General features: G+C 41.0%; 1 protein-coding gene across 1 annotated transcript; it reads left to right on the top strand.

Annotated features, from left to right (window-relative positions):
* Positions 1-5706: 5706 nt before the first annotated feature.
* On the top strand, positions 5707-19718 carry LOC311261826 (tetraspanin-15). The gene is made up of 9 exons (XM_084360830.1): positions 5707-5759; positions 5871-6004; positions 11919-12104; positions 12819-12893; positions 13033-13128; positions 14173-14289; positions 15342-15392; positions 16468-16584; positions 18455-19718. Exons 2-9 carry the CDS (start codon positions 5918-5920, stop codon positions 18788-18790), a joined length of 1065 nt encoding a protein of 354 aa, XP_084216956.1. The 5' UTR covers positions 5707-5759; positions 5871-5917; the 3' UTR covers positions 18791-19718.
* The last annotated feature ends 4140 nt before the right edge of the window (positions 19719-23858 follow it).

Here is a 23858-nt window from a genome sequence, read left to right on the forward strand (position 1 = left end):
TATTTCCTGCACTGTACAGCACACATAACTTAATATTTAAACATGTTTTACTCTCTAGAGATCGAACATAATAAGATAAGGGACATCTGGGGGTGGGTGGTTGAGTCCTTACTAATGTTGAAACCAAACAAATGCTGATGCTTTGGGATTGAAGGTTGAGTCGGTCGTCGATGTTTGACGAGTTGGAAAGAATCAAACCAGCTTTTCTAACAGAGTGGACCTTTAAACGACCCAGAACATCATTGGTACCAGTCTACAGAGCATCAGTTATATCACCCACCTCGGCCACAGTCTGTTCATCCTGCTGCCATCTGGCCAAAGATACAGAAGTGTCCGCTGCCATATCATCAGACTATAAAGCAGCTTCATAAAATGATTTTTGTTTGTGAGCAGCACTGAGGGACTGCTGGCACGTCGCTATACAACCCTGTGTTGTAAAATCATAAATAAATGAACCTTGTCCCTGCTTACAGAGAGAGTCAACACTACGAGAGAGTTTCTCTCCCGACCGAAATCCAATTGAAAATGCCTGTGAACTTTTATTGAGGGGAGAGGTAGTGTTGCTGCCTTTGTTTGAAGGTGAAGACGGGCAAAACAAGCTGGATCAACAGGGACTCGACATCCTATAACCTTCCCAGATTCAATCACAGGATCTCAGGTGGTTACCGGGTAGAGCCTGCGCCTCGGACCGGGACACGACGGCTGCCACGTGCAGTTTTCCTCAAAGAGACGTCTATCTTAAAAAATAAACTTGGTTATATTTTTCTTTAAAATAACTTTAAAGCAACATTTTCACCTGTATTCATTCATTTAATATCTAAGCAATACCACACTTGTATCAGACAATGTAGTTGCTGCCAAACAAGATGTCCGTCTCCTCCTCACTCAATCAACCTGCCACTCACAGTTTGTCTTTATATCGACTGCGAACACGGCAATCTTTCCCAACAAGGTCGGCATGAGACCAAATTATACTGAGGTCAAATCAATTCTACATCCTATCTCCTGCAGATGACTGGATATTGACAGACTGTATCAGTATTTAATTGAAATCATCTCAAACAAATTGGTACTACATGTCCGGGCGTGATCAGTGGTCCAGGTTTCATTTTCATTTCATTTTCATGTTTGACTGCAGAGTATTGTTACAAATGGATATAAAACTAAAACAAACAATTTACGATGATTACCTTGGCCTTTTTAGAAAATGTGAAGTTGACTTACATGATGTTTGTATTTTAAAATTGGCAGAGAGTGACCTTTATGTGAATAAAGCTTGAATTCATGAGAATATATTACATTATTTAAGATGATTTGAATCAAAAAAATGCATGCAAAGTACTATAATCATGATATTATGATATCAATCAGATGTTTCAAGTGTTTTATTGCTGCTCCGTTATGATTCCCATCATTTTAATGGGTTTGAAAAGATCCAATCACAGCGAACAGAAAAACAAGTTAGTCTGAGGTGATGGAAATGAGAATGATTATCATGATAAGTTGTTTACTTCACCTTTCCTGATGATATAATCCAGCCCAATCAGCAAAGCGCTCAGACTGCTGAGAAAGATGCAGCCATTCTCCATATATATAAATATTAAAGTTAAGGAAAAGAAAAGTTTCTTTACAGAGTCCAAAAGCTGTGACTGATGCTGAGCGTCCCGTCGTGGCTGCTTTCACCCTCTAACCACCCACGGCTGTGGTGGAAAGGCTCATTGTTTGTGTGCAAAGTGACCACAGACACAGTGAAAGAGGAATTTAAATTAAATGTCCACTAAATGAGACTACAGAGGTTGTCGGGGACATTAAACGTCCTCACAGCGAACACGGAGACTCGTCTCCTCACTAGTCCGTCTTTACAGGCCCACTTTAGTTACACACTATTCTCACTCTGACTTTACAACTTGTACATTGATCAGTTTATAGAAAACCTGGATAGCAATCGTGTAACTCGTGCTAACTTCAGGGTTAGTTTGTATTGTATGTATTCAGAGAGTGGGAAAGGTCCCCAGCTGGACGCTACAGGATGTGATCGGCTCCTGAGGCCACCGAGTTGCCTCTACGTGACCTTACTGCAGGAGTGGACTAAACCCTCTCCAGCTCTTAGAGGCATCCTGGGAGGCTCAAATATTATGAACTTAAAATAGAATTAATTGTCTGTCAAAATGTTTATTTGCAGCCCATAATCCATTTGACAGTATGATTGAGGCTAATGAGAAAACTGCAAACTGAAGCCGGCTTTTAATTTCAGGCTGTTTGAGGATACGTGAGGCCGAGGCACAATTATATTATACAGCAACAAATAGGGTTAATGACATCGGTTAACAGAATTAAATACATGAATGAAGCAAACACACACACACATAACATATCACGTACAGTATATATCCTATTATAGTGTGTGTGTGTATCTATGTATAGAAGAACAAATAACAAAAGGAGGAGGTGGCAGAAAGAAGGAATGAGATAAAAATATGTGTTTTTGTTTTTGTTCCAGCTGGTTTTCTCTTTTCTTCTGGCAGGAAGTGACATACTCAGCTTCTTTATGTTTGAATATTGTACTTTTAAGGCTACGTTTATTTGATTACTTTAGTTATTTGTTACTTTTTAGATTACATACATTTATTTTATCAGCAATCAAATGAAAAAATAAAAAGCGAAACAATGCTGAATATTACTATTCGTATGGGTTACCCTTTCACTTTCACCAAAGAAATACTTCAACACGATATCTTTACTTTTACTTTTTCAGGTATATTTTGTTTACTTGTTGCAGCACTGTGTGGGGTGGAAAGGTCCCTACATACCTATAGAGGTGAGACTTTTGGAGGCTCTGCTGGGCGCTTGTCCTGCAGAGTATTCACACGGCCGGACATCATGATGGCTGAAAAACGCAGAAAGCCATCAGGTCCTATCTGGAGGCTGCTGAGAGAAGCTGCAGACGGACTAATAGTCATCTATAGAGCTGCAGGGACACAAGTCAGAGCCTGATCATCTCAGTGACACATACTGTAGTGCATGTTTAAAGAGTAGATTAAAAAAGCAATCGTAGGCGCTGAAACAATTTATGAGAAGAGTAATAAACTACGTCAGCAGCACCTCTCCTGCGATCTGTGAATAATTGACTGTCTGTGCCACTCTGGCCTGGAAAAGCTGTAGCTTCTGAGACATTTTTTTTTTGGCACTTTCCCACAACTGCAGTGAATTAGTTGCATCTCATCTCAGGTGAGGAAAAAAATTCTTCTCACAGAGCATAAGTCATGACAGGAGTCATCACAGGGCTCAGGGGTGGTGTCACAAGTTTCACATTGCTGTTTGTGATGCAGAAAAACAGATCTGCTATTTTAAAATAGAAGAAATATACAAGTTACTGCTCACATATTTTTAATGAGACCTTATTAGAAATTAGAAATATCCCTCACAGCTTATAGTGTACACAAATAGCAGTGGCCCTGTGTGTGTGCATGTGATATGGAGTGTGGAAATGACGCTGGCAGAGGAAGTGCTGGATTCAGATGACTTAACACAAGAAATGAGCCGAGTTTCTGAATTTAAACTCCATTCAGTCCCTGCAAACTGTCTCCGAGTCAGGTCCTTGATCCCACGGGACCCGCTGAGGAAAAAATATATCCAAAAGACGTCAATTCGACGTCCTTGAGGCCATTGAAAAGAGACAGAATGAAAGTTTCTTTGTGATGCCTCCTGACATCCTGAGAGAGTTAAAATGAAAGTTTTCACCTTGAAATTTTAAATATCTTTTCATCTTCAGTTACGGACATATACGAGAAATTAAAGTTTTTAATTCATGCACCAAAAGCTACAGGGTGGATTCAAACCTTGATCCAACCTTCATCAGGCGGACTAACGGTCCAAACTTGTATGACCAGAACATTGTTTTTAATAAAGCTAATGAAGAGCTCACCTGGTAAAGCTGGTAGACGCCTGTAACTGAAGTTGAAAAGGTGTATAAAATGAAATGGTAATTCATGTAACATCTATTGCATGTCTGTCCTCCTCTGTGGCTCTTCCTGAGGTCTCCTCCATCTTTTTTTTCCCCGTTAAAAGGATTTTTTTTCTCGATATGGCAACTTTTTCCTCACTCAAATCGAAGGTCTAAGGACAGAGGATGTCGTTTCACTGTGCAGTTTGTAAAGCCCACTGAGGCGATGTGATTGTGATTGTGAATTGATTTGATTGATGGTCAAAACTTTCATTTTGAACACCTGTAAAGATGTCACCTGGACATCGATAGTGAATGTTGGAAAGTCTACAGTCTTTTCATCATCGCCAAAGATCGCCACATTTCTAAATTCTGGCTATCATCTCTGACCTTTCATTGACTGACTTCCAATATCTTGATCTGAATGTTCCTCCACCACCCACTGAAAAGTCTCAGTCAATTATTTGTAAAATATGTGAGACTCCGGTTGTTGCCATTGACGAGATGTTGCCAACCTAACGACCTTGAGAACGTGCGCAAGGGTGACGGATTGAATTCCTTTCCGCATCGATCAATGCATACGTTGATGACTCTGAATAGCCTTGGGAAAGATTAGGTTTTTCCACGTCGCTCTTTCATAGCAGTGCATTATCATTCATTTCCTTATTTGCCCCAGTTATTCCTGTTCGTGGTCACACGGGACTCGTTGCAATCCCAGGGTCGATCACAGATACACTCTCCTTCCATCAGAACGCAGTGCATGATAACAGAAAACTGTATTGATCCCTGATGGGAAATTCACTTGTTCATACCAGCCCTCCATTGTAAAGTCAGAGGTCAACAAACAGCATCTTCCTCAAGGAGACAAAATAAATGTGCATGTTTGCGTAACGCCGGTTGAAGGACTCCAGGAATTGATTAAATGTAACCTGATGACTCGTTCGTGTTCAGCAGGTGACGTTGCGTGAATGGACACTCTCTCCAGGACCGAACAAATCAGGAGGAAGTGAAATGATCCACAAAAATAAGATAATAAAAAAATAAGATCACAAATCAGCTTATAAAGATGGGAACGACAGACGAGTAAACGCTTGCTGATAATCACTTGAGCGAACACATGGCCAGCTTTGCAATCGTGTAAACCTATTTGTGATGCATGTGTAGGGTCATTAGCACACCAGATATATCCAACAAGTGGTGACAACAACTGATGCAACTTGAAGCAAGGGGGGATTAACTCTGCCCTGAGTCGAGAGGTTGTGCATCACTGTAACTCCTAGCAACATTTATATTTACTTGCATGTTTTTCTGCCATTTAGTATGTTTTCACTCATGTAAATTATCTGGTGAAGATCATTTTTTTACCTTTTTTTTTTAACAGTCAATACATAGGGTAGCGAAAAAGTAATTAACAGGCTGTATTCTTACACATATTTTTTATTTTTTTATTTCTAGGGTTCATTCTACTTCCACCCTGTTTCATTGTTAAAAAATAAACAGCTTTTTACTTTTTAATAGGTAGATTTCTGTCCTCTCTGGCTACAAAATGTCAGAATATAGACCACCTTTTAATGTTTACATTTGTTTTTACTGTTATGATTAATATTTCATTAATATAACCGTTGACAATATGACTGTAACACGTGTGTAATAGTTGAAACTAAACACAAAATGATGTCACAACATTAAATGTAGCAGATTAATCCAATTAAGTAATGACGACTTGTGTACTGTCCCTTTAAGAATGTAGTCAAAACAAAGCGTGGACCGGCCGCACGGAAGTGGTTTTGTTTCGGTGGCTACCCTCTGTAGTAATGTGAGAAATGAGGGCTGCTACGTATTTAAAATTCAGTTAGCTCTCTTAAAAGCATTTTTAATTTCAGGAACAATATCTTATTTTTCATTCATATTATTTTCATACCGCCAGAACCAAACGAGGGACAGCTAGCTAGCTTGTTAGCTAGCTTTGCAGCCATGCCGCCCTACTCTGAACTGAGGAAAACCAACCACTTCTACTACTTCATCAAATTTACCCTAAATATCTACTCAATGCTCTTCTCGGTAAGTTTCTGGTCCATTTGTTGAACTGGGCATCCCGTTTGCCATCGTGAGCTCGCCCGAGCAGCACCAGTGGCAGCTAATTGTAGCAGACACGAAACACCCAGTAGCATCTGTGAGGCTCACTCCAAACTTCATTAGAAATACCTGCATGTAGCATCTGCATACATACGTAGAAAAATACACACTTTATAGAACATAACTTCAGGTATATTGCGAATCTATACAATCTGTAGTACAATTCGGCATACACCCCGGACAGCTACCGTGCCTATTGTGATTACAGTTTCATTTTTAAACACGGGTACGTGTCAAACTCTCGTGGGCTTCCATCTAAATAGCGTCACATCATGTAACGGGGTATATGTCAGATTTAATTAAAATAAATCACCGTGTGGTTGATAGGACATTAGCCGAATTCATCAGAAGAATATAATTAGTTGAAGATAAAGTATACATTGGATTATAACTACATGTGTATGTTGTTTAACAATGCAATATTAAGTTGCCATAATTTCCAATGGGATTCGGTGTGGAATTCCCTGTGTACTAGCTAGCTGGTGAATGGTTAGCTTACAAGATCGATGCTACTATTTCACACACCTCGCATCCTGCTACATTTTGATATGTTGTTAATACAAAAAACTGTGGGCCATGTAGCAATAAAACAATATACCGAGGTATTAATAATTACATGTGATAGTGAAACAATGCGGAGCGATCACCGGCTAGCAAACAGCTCGGTGGTGCAGGGCGTTGGATCCATTTAAAGGGACGGTGATGTGGGTAAATAGTGTCGCCGACAGAAAATAGGAGCAGCCTTGAGAGGTGCTTGTGTTGGACATAAAACCAAATTATATACATATTATGGTTTAAATAGATAATATATGTAATGTCAGTTATGTTTAGACAATTCATATAGTTATACCTCTCTGAAATGTTATCTTACCCAATGTAAACAGACGAGTTTAACTCAGTTTAAAGACACACCTGGCAGGTTGAGAGCATTCTGGGTAATTTAGCATGTCAAATAATGCAGATTCATTGCACAAGTGTGGCCCTTTATTATTTTTTATATAACATTATAATGTTATGTAAAGAATATAGGCCTAAACAAGAATATTATGCATGCCAGACACATAAAAAACATCAGAAACTCTGCTGTAGTTTTGCCTATAATCATGTAAACGTCATATCAACCTGTTTACAATCCCTTGTGTTTTAGTCTGGCTTCACGCTTCCTCCATCTGACCCTTACACCACTTTCATCTCGAGGAAAATTTGCGGTATAATGTTCAATTTGCACCACCACCACCACCTCCAACATGCTGCCTGACTATCTGTGTTTGTTGTATTTATACACCCTGAGGCACATTATTGAATATGACTCCAAAACATCAGTAGTTTGATTCCATTAGCACTCCAGTCCCTTTTCATATGATCCGTCTGTCCCCGCTACCATTTCTCTCTTTTACTGCTGTGATTGAGGACAGTGTGGTCCCAGCTCGGCTTGGCTCAGCTCGGCTCAGCTCAGCTCAACAGACAGAAGCTTTTTTTAGCCCAAAGCTGAATGTATGAACTTAATTAAAGTTGTCTCCCTGCAGTTGTAATATTAGCTTTGGTTAATGTGATTTAAGTTGCATTCTCATGACAGAAGTAGCGCTGCAGGTGTCCAGTGGGGATTACTCTTCCTCATCCAGTGAACATGAATAGGTCTGGTTAATCGTCCCATGATACTGCGGTAATCCTTTATAATCACCATCATAAATAAATGATACATTTATGGTCAATGTTGCTCAAGTTAAAAGTAATTTAGCTGTTAACAATTTATGAAATGCTTTATAAACAATTCATTAAGCAATTGTTAAGTTGCAGCTGACGTTTATAGACTTCATAGACAATGATTGTTTATGGCTTTTATATAAGTATTTCATTATTAATAGTGAAATAACTTAATTTAAGTTTATTTAACTATTAATTTACACTATTAATGATGGTTATAAAGTGTCACTCATACTTCAAGTGAAAGCAATAGTTTTTTAGCATTGTTAGCTTCTGTAAAGCAGGCTGGCACACATACAGGTCAGGGATTAGGTTTATTTTCCCTGAGTCGATGTGTTTTTGTGCGGTGTCACCGTTCAGCGCTGTCAGAACTCATTGGTATCCGGCTTACAGACCGTTTGTCTGCAAAGCATCCCGTCCTTTCCAATATCCTGCGATGACTGATATCATGCTAGCAATTGCAGCTATTGTCTTTTTCTTTTTTTTCTCTCTTCGTGGTGATATCAGATCCCTTTCTACAAAGTCTGTTACTCACTCTTATCTTCATTACTGCAGCAGGGTGGGTAGAAAGGCTGACATTGGATGTGGGATCCAAGCCAAATGTATCTGCCAATGCTTTATGGAGGGTTGTGAGCAGTAAATGGAGTGGAAGTAGATGGACCCTGCTCTTAAGGTAGATTGCCTCCGTTTTCCAATTGAAAATCAATAGCAGGGAAGCAAACACTGTGTATAACGTCTTCTTTTTTTTGGCAGTTGCATTAGTTAGATGTAAACGGGGTGACACGCTGCCTTTGACAAATTTGACGAGGTGCTCTAAAGTTATTTAACAGTTTACAGCGGGCACAGAGGGCTGCACTCAGTCCTGCTAATCATTTTAATATAATGTTCTTTATGACAGTAATTCACTGTGAGCCTAAAACACTGCGCAGCTAGATGCAGAGGTGGAAAGTAACTAAGTACATCTACTCAAGTACTGTAGTTAAGTACAGTTTTGAGGTATTATACTTAAGTATTTCCATTCTAAACTGCTTCCTCAGATGGGTATTGCCCTTCTTATTCCCCAGCATTTCTCAGCTATAATTACAAGTTACTTCACTGATTTAAGATTTTACATTAGAGAAGTATAATAAGCTTATAAAAACAAAACATTGTTGAAGATTTAAGTAGTGATTCCCTGTTTGGTTTGAGCGCCACGTCATAATTCAGATGTGTAACTTACAGCTGACAGCAATGAGTGTAAATAAATCAAAACCTCTTTTTGTTATTAATGAACTGTTCGAGACCTAAAGAGGTTTAATCATCCAATATTTCACAACAAAGCAAAACAAAGAGTCATTTACTGTCCCGTTAATCATCTGCTTCAGTCGTACGTATCGTGACGCGTTCGCTGTCATCACGTCAAGTCTGTGAGTGCGTGAGACCTCTATAACCTTGTACATATTTCTGTTTCATGATGTGGTTAAATATTATTTCCGGCCCACATGATTCAAGGTTACATAGTTAAATATTTTGGTTATGTGTCTGTTAAGTGCATTTATTGGTCATATTTCCAGCTTTGTTGTGCTGCAGGTCGGTGTTTTATTTTGAAATCTGACTGGATGCACGATGCCGTTTCGCTGTCTGACTTCCCGTCTGGCTCGATCTGCTCTGTGCAGATTGTTGCGGCTGCGGTCCAGTTCAATTCCTGCCATCCATTTTAGTATAACTGCCCATATTTGAAATCTACACAGTTGACTTCTCGAGTGAAATATTCCCAGAAGTGGAGTTAGTGATGAAATAGTCTCCAGTGTGGTGCTTCCCCATAACCTGAGAAAGAGTCTGATAAAACCAAATGCTTCTTAATTAAAAATGTCAGTGAATTGAACTGCGAGGCACTAAAATAAAAGCTCTTCCCAACTGAAATGTCCACAGAATAAAGTAATGGTTGTAATGTTATCATCTAAAATTAATTGCATTTAATTACTGAGTAAAAGTTTTATATTAAATGTTACAGTGCATTTAATTCACATGCATTGAAACTTTATTATAAAATTAAATTGATGAGTAACGGTTTTACATTAACAGCTTAAATTGTATTTAATTCCCATGAAATTATATTTTTATTTAAAAGTAAATGTATGTCATTGATCACTGTTAGTTTTCAATTAATTTCTATAACATCCGTCCCTCATACACTATTGAATGAAATCGTCTTATGCCAGCTCGATAGATATTTTTTTGTATAAACTCTCTTGCAGTCAATAGCAGTCTACATGAGTGTCATGTTGTACCTGTCAGACTCATGTATTTAAGCCATCAGATTTCCCAGACAGAGAAAGTAAAGTGTGTCCTGCTCAGAATAAATCCCAGCGGTCCGGCGTGCGTCTCTCCTGCCAGGCGTCTGTCAGCCGAGGAGTCGATCACAGTGGACGGCGAGTAGAGGAGGTTGTACCGACGTCTGGTTCAGAAGTAGTTCAGCCAACTTCACTGACAGTCGTCGCCGGAGCACGGAGCGTCCAGACAGACTGGAGTCACGCTGCTCTGCTTCATGCTGCCCTTTGTGTTTTTTACTCTTCTCTGTTGCCATCACAGTTTTGTGGTTTGTGCTCACTTTGACACTCGATTTGTAAAGTTCACAGTCTGTCATGCTGTTGTTTCTGCATCGCTCTGCGGACATGACGCAGCGAAAACACAGAAGTGCAATGATTCGACTCAGTACGTCTAGACTGATGATGCAAGACAACAACTTTTAGGGAGCAGCCTTAATATTAACAATCTGATGCAATATATAATAATAATCCGAGGATCTGTGTATTTCTTCCTCCGCGGGTTAGATGCCTGATGCTTTGCACTGCGGGCACTTTGGATCTGATCATGGTCACATTACGCCAACAACACATATTTTTCTATTTCTGTGCCCCGCTCACCCTTTCACATTTTGCAGCCTTCACCCAACACAATGTGAGCACTCAGGGCAGCTTGTGGGTGATGTGAGGTTTGTGACACTGGGAACAAAAGCACGTGTAAAACCTGTATGTCTGATAAATACATCTTTCATGCCTGAAAGAGCCCTTATTTCAGGAATCGTTGTGGTAAGAATAACTCCTGAATCGTTGCTCGAACAATGCAGGATATTAGCTGTAAGATCAGTGCACGGTCAGAGGTATAGATAGTTAGGACAGAACATTTCCTGCCATGTGTACCCTGCCAGTGTATGCTTCTACATTGGTTTGATTTAATAGAAGAATGACGAAAGAAACTGAAAGTGTGTATACGATGTCCTGATGTCTTTGCCTTCCCCGTCTGAATGCTGATGCTGTTGAACCAAACACAGCAGGCGTAAAGTCAAGAAGTGACAACAGTCTTCAACTCATCACTGCTTTTTATTATACATTCCTCCCACTTTTTCAGAAAAACTGATATCATAAATAAATGATATTAAAATCCTATGCTCTGCTGCCACCATTTGTCGGTGGCTTCTTTCGTTCTGATTACATCCAGTCAGGCGTCTTTAGACTTCCACTGTCTCCGTCCCACCATGAGGGAGAGTCTGTCCCGTCCTCTTTATCCATTCTGTAATTCCACTAAGTGGACGTGGTTGCAGTTCATATGGACCGAAGTCTTATGCTGCTTTAAGACGCAACAAATCCACTTAAAAGATTCTCATTAGTCTGGATTTTAATGAAGCATTTTGATGTCTTGTCTTTTCTTTTTGAGGCTTTTTCCACACTGATAAAAATACAATTCTGAGGAAAACCAGAACCTTTTTTTAATGTTATTGACTGTATTGGCTTTTCAGTTCAAAATAAAACTTTCTGTATCAGCCTTTAAAACTTGATGTTTGGCTGCTAATCTTATCGTAGATTAGAAAAGCTTATCAGCTACATTCAAACCCTTAAAGTCTGTTCATTTCCTCCTGAAACCAGCTGCTCCATTTCCATTTGTTATTTATTAAACCGGATGTGTCTGTGAGGTTGAAGTTTCATTTTCAATCAAGAGGGAGACGAACTGACAGGATCATTCTTATCATTCATAGAAGAAGCAGCAGGAGGAAGGGAAGAAGAGCTCAACAACACATTTTTCGTTCTTCATTCAGAGACTTTTCGAGGTTTGTATCTCATGAACCCTCTGTCTCTCTGTCTGTCTCCACCTCCAGCTGATGGGTCTCTGTGTGCTGTGTGTGGGGGTGTATGCCGAAGTGGAAAGGCAGAAGAATCGTACCCTGGAGGGCCTCTTCCTGGCTCCTGCTGTGGTGCTCATCCTCCTGGGCCTGGTGATGTTTACAGTGTCGGTGGTGGGCATGGTGGGATCCCTCCGGGACAACAAGACCCTGCTGCACATGGTAAGACTGAAGGAGGAGGAGGAGAGAGGCTGTCGGCGCATGTCGTTTGTTTTGCACGTTATAGTTTCCCCAGTTTTGAACAATGTGAGTTGTAAACTGAGTTACAAAATCAGGGTAGTGATGGGGAATAATGGCTCGGTCAGACATGCAGGATATTTCACATCTATGCAGGCGAAGGGGCAAATTTGCCTCCAGTGGCAAAACTGATTTGCATCTTTGTTTTGAGTGGTGAGCCTTGACCAGCGCAACCAATGGCAAACGTGTGTGTGTGTGTGTGTGTGTGTGTGTGTGTGTGTTGTTGTTGACCCCTCAAACAAACTACAACCCAGTAATCTGACTACACAGCACTGCCCACATTCAGTACCAGCAGGCAATGTTCACACTGGTATACAGATTATACACGTCAACACTGAGAAATGTGTGTTCAGCAGCAGCAGATCAACACTGAAGTCAGTGATCACTTAGGATGTTTTATCCTCGGGGAGTAATGGGGAATAACTCATCACTTCACTTGCATATGCCTGATCGGTCATTTGGTCTACCACAGATGTATTGGTATGGGCGTATATGTTGTATCAGTATCAGCATCGGCTCCAAAAGTCGAGTACTGGTCAGGTATACTTTGCAAAGTAGTTTTCCTGATGTGTTGTTGTTGTTGCACCACTTAACGTTCACACAGTGATGTATTAATCCGTCATCTCTCTCCGTCTGCAGTTCCTCTGCGTTCTCTGCGTGCTGCTGCTTCTCCAGGCGATCGCCCTCACCATGGCTCTCATCTTTGAAAAGAAGGTACATGTGTCATATTCGGGGTCACACCCTGTCCTTTACATTCATACATACTACTTCTACTTTATGACAGCCTCCAGCCACAGTCGGGCAACACTGACCACCTCTCATCTGTGCTTCTACCTCTCGCCATTCTCTCCAGACGTCTGCCTTGTTTCAGAGCAGTATACGAGAAGGAATCAAACACTACTACGACGACTTGGACTTCAAAAATATCTTGGACTATGTGCAACAAAAGGTATCATGATGATTTATCTAGTAAATGATAGACATAGATATTGTTGTGATACGCAGGTTCAGAGCTTTACTGTAGATTCGTCTTTTTCTCTCAGTCAGTTGGTTTGTTATCCTGCATTTTAATCCAGCCAGATTAACACCAAGCTGGTCGTTTCATCTCACAGCTGACATGATTGTTGATCTCACTTTTATTTCTGTATCCTCAGTGTCATTGTTGGGATAGTCAGTCTGCTTTTAATGATTAACACGTTGCCCTCCATGTTACGCTCTCTCTGGTTGAGGTAGATCTCAGTCGGTCTCAAAAAGTTGTTTGTTGTAGCCTGCAGCTACTAAATCTATCAAGAGAAGAAATTAATAATAGATAAATGCTGCAGGTGGGTATTTAGGAAGTGTCTCATGTGCTCATTCTTTGAGATACATATTTTATCTGAGTAGAAACGGCAGAACTGACATCAGCTCAGCTCCACTGAGGCGAACACTGAATGGGTTCAGTGTCTTTGAACTTGAATTTCAAAACAAATTTGCTGTAATGGGTGTTTACAGTAACCTTTGACCATGAGCTCGGAGCGTAGTCCAGCCTCTCCGCTACAATTCTCACAGCTGGAAGCCTTTTCTTCGAGGGGACGCCCACTGTGTTTCCATCACCTCTATCAATGTGGAGGGCAATAAATCTTGTAGCTGTCCGTTCTTTTGTTTTTTTCCCCACAGCGTGCAGGCTGAGTCAGGCGATCACAGAGGTAGAGGCGTCCTTTGTGGTGTTGGAAAGGTCTCAACACAGTGGACACTTTATTGAATTTCCTCTGTGAGGTACATTAAGATGTTAGCCTTTGATTGTCAGAAACTCTGCAGTCTTCACATGCTCACATGTCATGACATGACATCTCCACATTGACTGGGGGGGGGCATGGTGCGTGAGCTGAGGCTCAACAGAGGTGTGGACCACACAGCAGAAGCTGTAACTTAGTTTGAACTTGAGCCTGTTGTTGTTTCACATTTTGAGATGACCCTGCTTTGTTTCCTAACTGCATCGTCTTTTCTTTTCCAGTTTTCATGCTGCGGCGGGGACGAGTACAAGGACTGGGGTGTCAACCAGTACCATTTTTGCAATGGTACAGGTCCACTAGCCTGCGGGGTTCCATATACCTGTTGTGTCCGTCGCAAGGTGAGTCCTGGCTATTCGTTCTGTCGCAAGGCTTTTATTCTTGACTACAAACTCGAGACATTCGCTGTCATTATTCGGACAATACAGGAGATTTAAATTCTGCACAACACCAGAGTTTGTTTTCCTCTCGTCTGTTACACATCAAGTCTAACAGAGTTACCAAACAGGAAAACACACCAGAGTTACCAAACAGGGGAGCTGTGAAACCCAAACGACTAAAGGAAATGTCATAAAAACATAAATCCTCATGAAACACACACATCAACACAAACTGAAGTCGAACTAAAAACGTTTTAAAATGTTAAATTCTGTAAATAGATTAAATTGTCCTCTCTGTTCCTACAGTCTTTCAATTCCTGCTCTAAGATGAGGCACTTTTCAGAGTTCAGTACATAAAGTTACTTGGCGTGTATTGACACCATGTGATCCATAAATGGGCCTGCTGCCTGTAGACGGCCATCTTGTTTGATGATTCTGGTCCCTGATGATAGATGGGTCTGATCCAAAAGCCATCCACAGACTTTGTGATGTCTGCTGCTTAATTATGGAATGAAAAGACACCCATTGTCTCCGCAGCAGAGACGTAATTGATTGTGTGAGGGAAGTGTCTCGTCCTGCTAGCAGGCGATATGCTGTGATTTAAAAGTGCGTGGCCTCTGAAAGGTTTCTCTCTTCAAATGAAATGTTGTTCCCTCATGGCGCCCCGAAGCTCAAAGCACTGATACTGTTCGTGGAAGCAGTGGAGCTGTGCTGGAGAAATTAATGGCAGAAGCCTCCAATACTCACACACACCAGAGATGGAGGAGTTGATTAGAAAAGCTGAGCATTTGCTGGGTGTCTGCTGTTATCACTGTCCACCTGTCAGGGCGGGAGCCATTTTGTAAGCGCCTTAAGGTCGCGCTCCGGCTGTCAGCGGACAGGAACACACCCCCCCGTCAGGAGCGTCACTGTCACACATGTCCCCACGGTGCCGTCTGTGGTCAGCTCGGCTCAGCTCAGTTAAAATCTCATCTCTGACTCTCTGACTCTCTGAATCTCGACTCTTTCCACAGGTTGGAGAGGTCGTCAACACTCTCTGTGGTTACAAGACTCTGGAAAAAGAGGTAAGACGAACAAGTAGACACATTTTGTCTTTGACTCCTCACACAGCCTGGATGCATCACACATGATTTAATTTCTCAAATTCTAATTCATAAACTCTTCGTAGATCAAATTACCAGATGGTGTGTTTCTTGCTAATCCAGTCAATGAAATGTCTGACAAATTAAAACACTTAATGCTGTGCAGAATCCTATAAAAACACAAAGTAACTGTATTTTAAACGGGCTGAAACTTACTTTTTAACACCAACAAACTTTGTTACAATGTATGAGAGGAAGTCACTGACGTCATTGGCCCGACTGTAAGACGATTCACTCTTTTCCTTCACTTTTTAAAGACACAATGCACCTCGAGAACATTTTTTAAACCCAGACATTATCAGTCCAAAGAGAAGAGAGTCCTGGTCTCTGAAGGCTTTTCTCTTGTTTAAAACAAGAAATACTTTTTTAATTGAAGCAGAACGTTAATCCAATATTCGTGCAGTTTATCTATCTGTCACATATTCACACTCGCTCTCCCATCAGGCTTTCTGTGAATAGTCATAATGATTTTCTCTGGCTTTTCAGACCGTCTGAACTCCTCTTCATGACATTCTGTGACACCATTATTTGTTGGCAGCTTGACAGCTGATTCGCTGCCGGTCTGTTTTTTTTTTTTTTTACAGTCAAGATGACGGACGATGCTTTTAGCTCATTTTCAGCCATCAGGACACGAAGTAACACTTTAAACCGACTGGAAAAACCCCCGCTAGCATAGCAACATCAAGGCTACGTACAACCCATAATGCAGCACTGTGTTACTCAAATACTCTATGATGGTGATGTTTTTATTGTGTTGCATGGCTGTGAAGGAAAACAAAGACTATCGGGCAAAGCTGATGATCACAGAACCTGAAATCACTGAAAGAGAATTAATCCAAACGATCTAACGTCTCATTTTCAGAGTTGTCGGGCAGATTCTGTGATGCTCATTGACTCTTTTTGTCTTTATTTTTATTTTTTTGTAAGCTGTGGCTTTTGAGTTTGAGTTTAAAACTGAGACTTTCCTCTTGTTGTCTTCCTCCGGTCTGTGTATCAGCGTGAAACCCTGCATGACACGATCCACGTGCGCGGCTGCATCCATGCAGTCAACCTCTGGATGAGTGACAACATTGGACTAACCATTGCACTCTGCTGCGCCATCGGGCTGCCTCAGGTAATTGAAAACTCACAGCACCGACTCACTGAAACCGAACTGGCTTTAAAGCCCTCTTTCCAGCCAAATGCACCTCTCCGACTTCTAGTGCTGATAGTTGAACTGTAGACTTCCTGTGAAAGTTTCTGAAAGTTAAATCACATTTTCATTTTCCTCCCAAATGATTTATGTTTCTATGCAGCATAAAAAAACCTGATTAATCGCTGCCAGAATTCCAGATTGTGGTTTAACTTTAACTTTTCAGAAACCTTTCAGAAACCGTTTTTTAATAGTTTCAGTACATTTTGGTAAATCTGAATCCTCCGCACCGCAGCGTCCACAAATCTTCCCGTGCATACATTCAGACTTGTCGCAGCCTCCACAGAGGGGAGTAATTACAATAATTACTTTTCTAAAACGGCTGCATAAATAAAAAACTGGTTCTTTCCAGCGTCACTGCTTCAGAATTAAATGTAGCTCGCACAAGGTGCAATAAATTTAACCCAATTAAAAATAAACACCCACTCCTGCAGTTAATAGTGCCCTGACACCACTGTTTCCTGGGAAACTCTTCATTCGGCCTCTTCCTTTGAGTTTTTATTGTAATAAGCTTGTGTACTGGCCTGCATACTCCAGGTTTGATTTCAGTATGCTGATCCTATAAAAAAATATGTGTGGGACAAAATATCGACACAGCAATATATGATTATCGATACACGTGATGAATATCGTTACGATAACATTTGACCTTTATTCACTACGTACTTCAGGAATAAATCCTTGTGGTGGAAAGATTGAAAATAATTTAGTGAGGCATGGTTGATTCACACCCCCAAATAAGTTTCTACACACAGCAGCATGGCTAATGGTGATGTTGTGTTACTGTGGAGTTTGTAAAAGCTTGAAACGCACCTTGGCACAGGCTGTTCCCTCGCTCCAGCCTCAGTTTTCACTCCACTGTCTGTGATAGAAGGTCAGGATATTCAGGCAGTGATGGAGCGCAGCAGGCTCCTGCAGAGGTTCGGCCACCTACCCTCCACTAGCATCATTAAAAATGAGAGCACATCGTGTCGGTCTGACACCTCCTGTCCTCAGACTCTCAGTTCAGATACGAAAAAATCCTTTAACGGCGTGGTGGAGCTATTTGTTTGTTGTTAGTTTTAGGTAAATTGTTTTGTGTTTGTTTAATCAGAGTTTGATGGGATTTGTTTAGTTTAATTATTTCCTTGTTTATTGTACCGTGATGTAAACCAGAGCAGGAGAGGCATGCAGGATTTCTTTGTTCTTTGCCTGCTTTATGGAAAATAAACCATGAATTTAAATGATCTTTGAATGGACATGGAGCTACTTTTGCCTGCGTGCACTACAAGCCCCATGATGCAGCAGTGGCTGTTTGGATTACATTTTCAAGTTTCATTTAAAGCTTGATTTGGATTTTGTGATGTAGAGCAGCAGAAGAGGAGTCCCCCTCTAAGGATGGACAGACATGCAGTACGGTAGATGTCGTGTACAGAGTAGATCAGCAGAAAATCACAATATTCAGAGTACACAAGCTTTATTATTAGTTATGTTTGTGATTTTAACCACTGAAAGCGACATTCAGCAGTGGCTAAACATGACAAGTTGATTAAGAGAGCGGAGACAACAATTATTCGTGCAGGTGTGTGTTGGGAGCTATGTGCTGTTTAAGTCTAATGAATAAACAAAATAAACTCACAAATGTCAAGAATTTCAATAATTTTACACACATTTTCCTGACTCAACAGAAAAATGCAACCAAAAAAAAAATGAAACAAGTAATAAAAAGAAATCAATAATGAATGTGACTGAACTCCAGGAATCGAGCCTTTTTAAAATATTTGTATTAACGAGGTCTCGCGTCTCCCTGCAGCTGCTGGGCATCGTCCTGAGCTGTGTCTTCTGGAACCTGCTGGTGGACATGAGCGAGTCGGCGGACATGGTGGACTTCAAGCTGAAGAAGACAGAGGTTGATTACGGCGAGCTGGACCTGGCCGGCGCCGGCTGGTGTATGTGTCTGCCGAGGGACGGCGGCTACCTGCCCGTCCCCGTCGCCGAGCCCGAACTCGACCCCATTGACGTTCACCTGGAGAAGCTGAAGAAGCAGCCGCCCCGCACGCACGCTCAGCTCCGGGAAATGCAGCAGTCCAGATCGGTCACGGGGCTGGACGAGGTCGACGTCGGCCGAAAGCAGAAAAGGGAACACTGAGCGGTCTTTTGAACCCTTTCTTGCCTTTTTTTGGTTTTTGCCTTTTCTGTTTCTGTCATTGTGATCATTTCATTTGTTGAAGTTATGTTGCACTACTTAGTGGTTGAACCCGTGAGTCATTGGATCAAGAGAAATTCGGCCAGCTAAAGGGATCAGAAGTACTTTGGCACTTTGTTGATGAATTTGTTTACAACTTAAAAATTGGAGGAACAACATGCAACATTAGCTGTTTTATTGTTTCTTTTTTTTTTTAGAGAGAGAGAAAATCTTTTGTCTTCTTTGTGAAAGTTGATGTTGAAGGATTTCTGGCATTATGTCACATTTAATTGAATCTTTTTAGCCTTTAAAATTGAGCGATGTCTCATGTGCTAAAGCTTACCTCAGGCTGTTTTTGAAGATAGCCCAGTAGTCAGAGCACAGTACTATGTGGTGTAAAAAATTAAATGGTAGCTTGAAATGGCGTTTTTTTCAGTGTCGGAGAAATAGGAATAGCCAAGTACGTCTTGCGTGTAGCGTCAGTGACAGATGTATAAAGTTTGTGTATTATTTTTGTTTTAATTATTTTTATTGGTTGTGTGCAATCGATGTACATTGTAAGACTGATAGTTGTGGAATAACATGGGATGCATGTTTTGTACTGTATATGAAGTAAAGTTTAAAAAAGCAAAACAAAAAAAAAAAACAACTCGGTTTACATGTTAGCTCTCATCAGGGGGGCTTGAGTCTGCTCCATTTTTAACTAAACTTTTTATTCCATCTTTTCAAAGGAACAACTAAAGGGATTATCCAAAATACAAATCCAGTGAAAAACTACTCTATTACGGTTTTTTGTATCTGAGTTATGCACTGTTTTGAGCTTCCCCCTAGCTCCTGCCTTGTATCAATCAACACTACTGTACTTGTTAATAAAGCTGAATTTGTCTACTGATTGTTGTGCTGAATCTTTTGGTACGAAATCTGCAAACTGAAACACTTTTCCTGCGTCCAGAGAGGATAGATTGTTTATTTGCTAGCTCAAGTATGTGGACGTTGTGTCCTTGAGCTCTTACAAACACGCAGAATGTGCTTCCTTCCTCCAATAACACATTTGCCGTGCCAGGTTTTAGTATTCTGTATGCAGCATTGTTTACATCCATGTTTGCCGTCTCGTAGCGTTCCTCTGTGAGTCATTTGTGTACGTGTGTAACCTTCACTCCCTGCCGATTGCAGTTCCTGTAACTCGAGGGCTTGAAACCCTGCTGTACACTAAAATATGTCTCATGATTTTTATTTATAAGTATAAATGTAATCGACAGAAGCAAAACGTTAACGTTAGGCTATAAACTTTACTATTGACATACAATCTGTAGAATAGTGTGTAACTAAAGTGGGCCTGTACAGACGGACTAGTGAGTAAATGAGTCTCCGTGTTCGCTGTGATGACGTTTAATGTCCCCGACAACCTCTGTAGTCTCATTTAGACACTTGTTAGCAACTGCCACAGAACAAAAAGTGCAAATATCTTCAGCCTCTGGTAACCACAGCCCTTATTTCAGGCATTTAACAGATAACCTATGGAAACAACTCACAGGCTTTGAGACGAGGGAACTGGATGTGCAAATAAAAACTGATTTCCAGGTTTCAGGACAACAAACTACACGACTCTACTGGAGCTATTTTACAGCTGTAAATGAAAGCATTGCAGCTGTGATGTGTGTATGAGGCTGTTCGCTACTGTGGCAACACCGCAAACGTGTTCAAACACACGAAAGAGAAACTCAGAGCGGCTGCAAAGACGAGAGGATGAGGAGGGGAAAGTCTCATCAGCATCCAGAGACCACAGAGAGGCAGGACATCTCCAGGCATGTACAGTGAGATCAATATTTTTGTGGTATCACCTGCCCCTAGCAGGTGAACACATGGTGGAGGCACCAGCTGCAGGGGAAGGAGGGAAGCTGGAGAGAATGAATGATTGCCACAAATTGCAGCGGGAATGAGAGATTCTCCCTCCCATCATCAAAAACCTCTAAGTGCCTCAATTATTGCCGCGTGTAGCATCTCGTAATTATCAACATCTCACCGATTTAAACACATGGCACATTCAAGTATGTCACATGGTCTTAGAGAGCCATTAATTCACACACAATACACAAGACACGCTTTATGATTCAAATGTGAGGTCTTTTATGTCGTACAAAATGTGTAGATATCTGCAGCTACACCTTATTTCAGACATTTAACCAAAAAACAAAAAACTCAGACTTTGAGACGAGGAAACCAGAAAGACAAAAAATACTAACTGCTCACTTATTTCCAGGTTTTAGGACTCATTCCCGACTTCCTCCTGGTTTGAACTCAACAAATTGGATTTTCTTTTTGTTTAACCAGAGTCCACCTTGTTGCTGCGGCCAGGCCACTGCTAATTCAAGGTTGAATTCACGAACATCAGACGTCACAATCAGATTTAAAATGCATCGTAATGTACAGTATTTGTTATTATCAACCAGTCTAGACAGATGGCCGCCCACAAATGGGTCCGGTTCTGCTCGAGGTTTCTGCCTGTTAAAGGCAGTTTTTTCTTACCACTGCAGTGTCATGTCGTGTCATGAGATGAATTCTGTTGTGAATTGGTTCTTTACAAATAAAGATTGATTGACATAACATTTGTTAACAATTTAGACCTTTAAGTCTCTTACTAGTAAATCATTTGGGCCGAGTTCATGAGCGATGAAGTGCCGTTAGTGTTGCTGCGAATGTATCCTGAAATGTTTCAAAGATTCAACTTTTAATGCAAACTGTTGAGCACAGAAGTATTTTGACTGGTGGTCTCAGACTTTTGGACCCTACATGGTTAGGGCTGAATTTAAAGTGGATCTGCAGATTTGTTCTCCCCCGTCTCACACACCGCTCTCCGTGGACACAAGTCATATTAATTCAGCTCACAGGCAGCGCATGAACGCACACAGCTCTCCCTCCTCCTGCAGGTCATCTCTCCTCACTCGCTTCTCACCTCTCTTCCCCCCTCATCATCATCATGATCAAGACACTGGGGATGGAATAATTATGGCATGGAGCTCGATTGCGTCAGCGGATAAGATAAAAAAAAACAAAAACAACACTCAATAGTCTGAGAGCAGGATGTGCGCACATCTAAACAAGCTGTGATTATTATAATATGGACGTGAATGTTGTTGTTATGATCAGCAAGGGAACCATAAACACACACACACACACACACACACACACACCATCTCAACAGCCTTATCTGTCAGGGAACAGACTCGGTGTGTGGAGGTATCACTTGTTGAAAAGAGAACATATATATTAAGCTCAGATAATAATACACAATTTCCTTGGAAACTGCTGAAATGATGCTAATGGTCAGCAGCGACGTGCAGCGCATGTTGTCAACAGCCGTGTTGTGCAGAGAGCAGCAGATCTTCACAGATACATCGGGTTGTTTTTGTTTGCTTTCCCAGTATTCAGGTGACGAGGAGCTCCTCACGACAGACACGAGGACGCAGAGTTCACTGAACACAACAACAACTAACACAACAACAACACAACCGCAATGACAAAGATCTTGTTTGGTGAGGTGATAAACTGTAGTAGAAGTAGAAGAAGGAGAAGAAGAAGTAGTAGTAGAACTAGTTGTAGAACTAGTAGTAGTAGTAGTAGAACTAGTAGTAGTAGTAGTAGTAGTAGAGGTAGAAGTAGTAGTAGTAGAAGTAGTAGTAGAGGTAGAAGTAGTAGTAGTAGTAGTAGAACTAGTAGTAGTAGTAGTAGTAGAAGAAGAAGAAGAAGTAGTACTAGTAGCAGAAGAAGTAGAAGTAGTAGTAGTAGAGGTAGAAGTAGTAGTAGTAGTAGTAGTAGTAGAAGAAGTAGAAGTAGGGGTAGAAGAAGTAGAAGTAGTAGTAGTAGTAGAAGTAGTAGTAGAGGTAGAAGTAGTAGTAGGGGTAGAAGTAGTAGTAGTAGTAGTAGTAGTAGTAGTAGAAGAAGTAGTAGTAGTAGTAGAAGTAGTAGTAGAGGTAGAAGTAGTAGTAGAAGTAGTAGTAGTAGTAGTAGTAGTAGTAGTAGTAGAAGTAGTAGTAGAGGTAGAAGTAGAAGTAGGGGTAGAAGTAGTAGTAGTAGCAGTAGTAGAAGTAGTAGTAGTAGTAGAGGTAGTAGTAGTAGTAGTAGTAGAAGTAGTAGTAGAGGTAGAAGTAGTAGTAGGGGTAGAAGTAGTAGTAGTAGTAGAAGTAGTAGTAGAGGTAGAAGTAGTTGTAGAAGTAGTAGTAGAGGTAGAAGTAGAAGTAGGGGTAGAAGTAGTAGTAGTAGCAGTAGTAGAAGTAGTAGTAGTAGTAGTAGTAGTAGTAGTAGAAGTAGTAGTAGTAGTAGTAGTAGTAGTAGTAGTAGAAGTAATAGTAGAGGTAGAAGTAGAAGTAGGGGTAGAAGTAGTAGTAGTAGCAGTAGTAGAAGTAGTAGTAGTAGTAGTAGTAGTAGAAGTAGTAGTAGTAGTAGTAGTAGAAGTAGTAGTAGTAGTAGTAGTAGTAGTAGTAGTAGAAGTAATAGTAGAGGTAGAAGTAGAAGTAGGGGTAGAAGTAGTAGTAGTAGCAGTAGTAGAAGTAGTAGTAGTAGTAGTAGTAGTAGCAGTAGTAGAAGTAGTAGTAGTAGTAGTAGTAGAAGTAGTAGTAGTAGTAGTAGTAGTAGTAGTAGTAGAAGTAGTAGTAGTAGTAGTAGAAGTAGTAGTAGTAGTAGTAGTAGTAGAAGAAGTGGCTCGTAGCTGGTGGTGGAAGGAAGAGACACTGATTAAAAGGCCAGCTCTGTCCTGGGATGACCCCTGACCCAGCGCAGGTGGTGGGAGGCAGGAGGATGATCGCTGAGCCGAGCTATCGTCCCTGATGGAGAGCTCCTTCAGCAACAGGCTGCTTCACCCTGAGTGTGTGAAGGAGCAACATCTCAGCTGCTTCCTGCCGGCTGCTGGTAGACCCTTCAACCAGCACTGCTCCCAGTGGACCACACACACACACACACACGCACACACACACACACACACACACTGATGGCCAATTTCAGCGTCTCAGTGTGCGATGCTGTTCATATTTTTGTA

Source organism: Pagrus pagrus (assembly GCF_965226575.1).
Source record: "Pagrus pagrus genome assembly, chromosome: 8".
Taxonomy (NCBI): Eukaryota; Metazoa; Chordata; class Actinopteri; order Spariformes; family Sparidae; genus Pagrus; species Pagrus pagrus.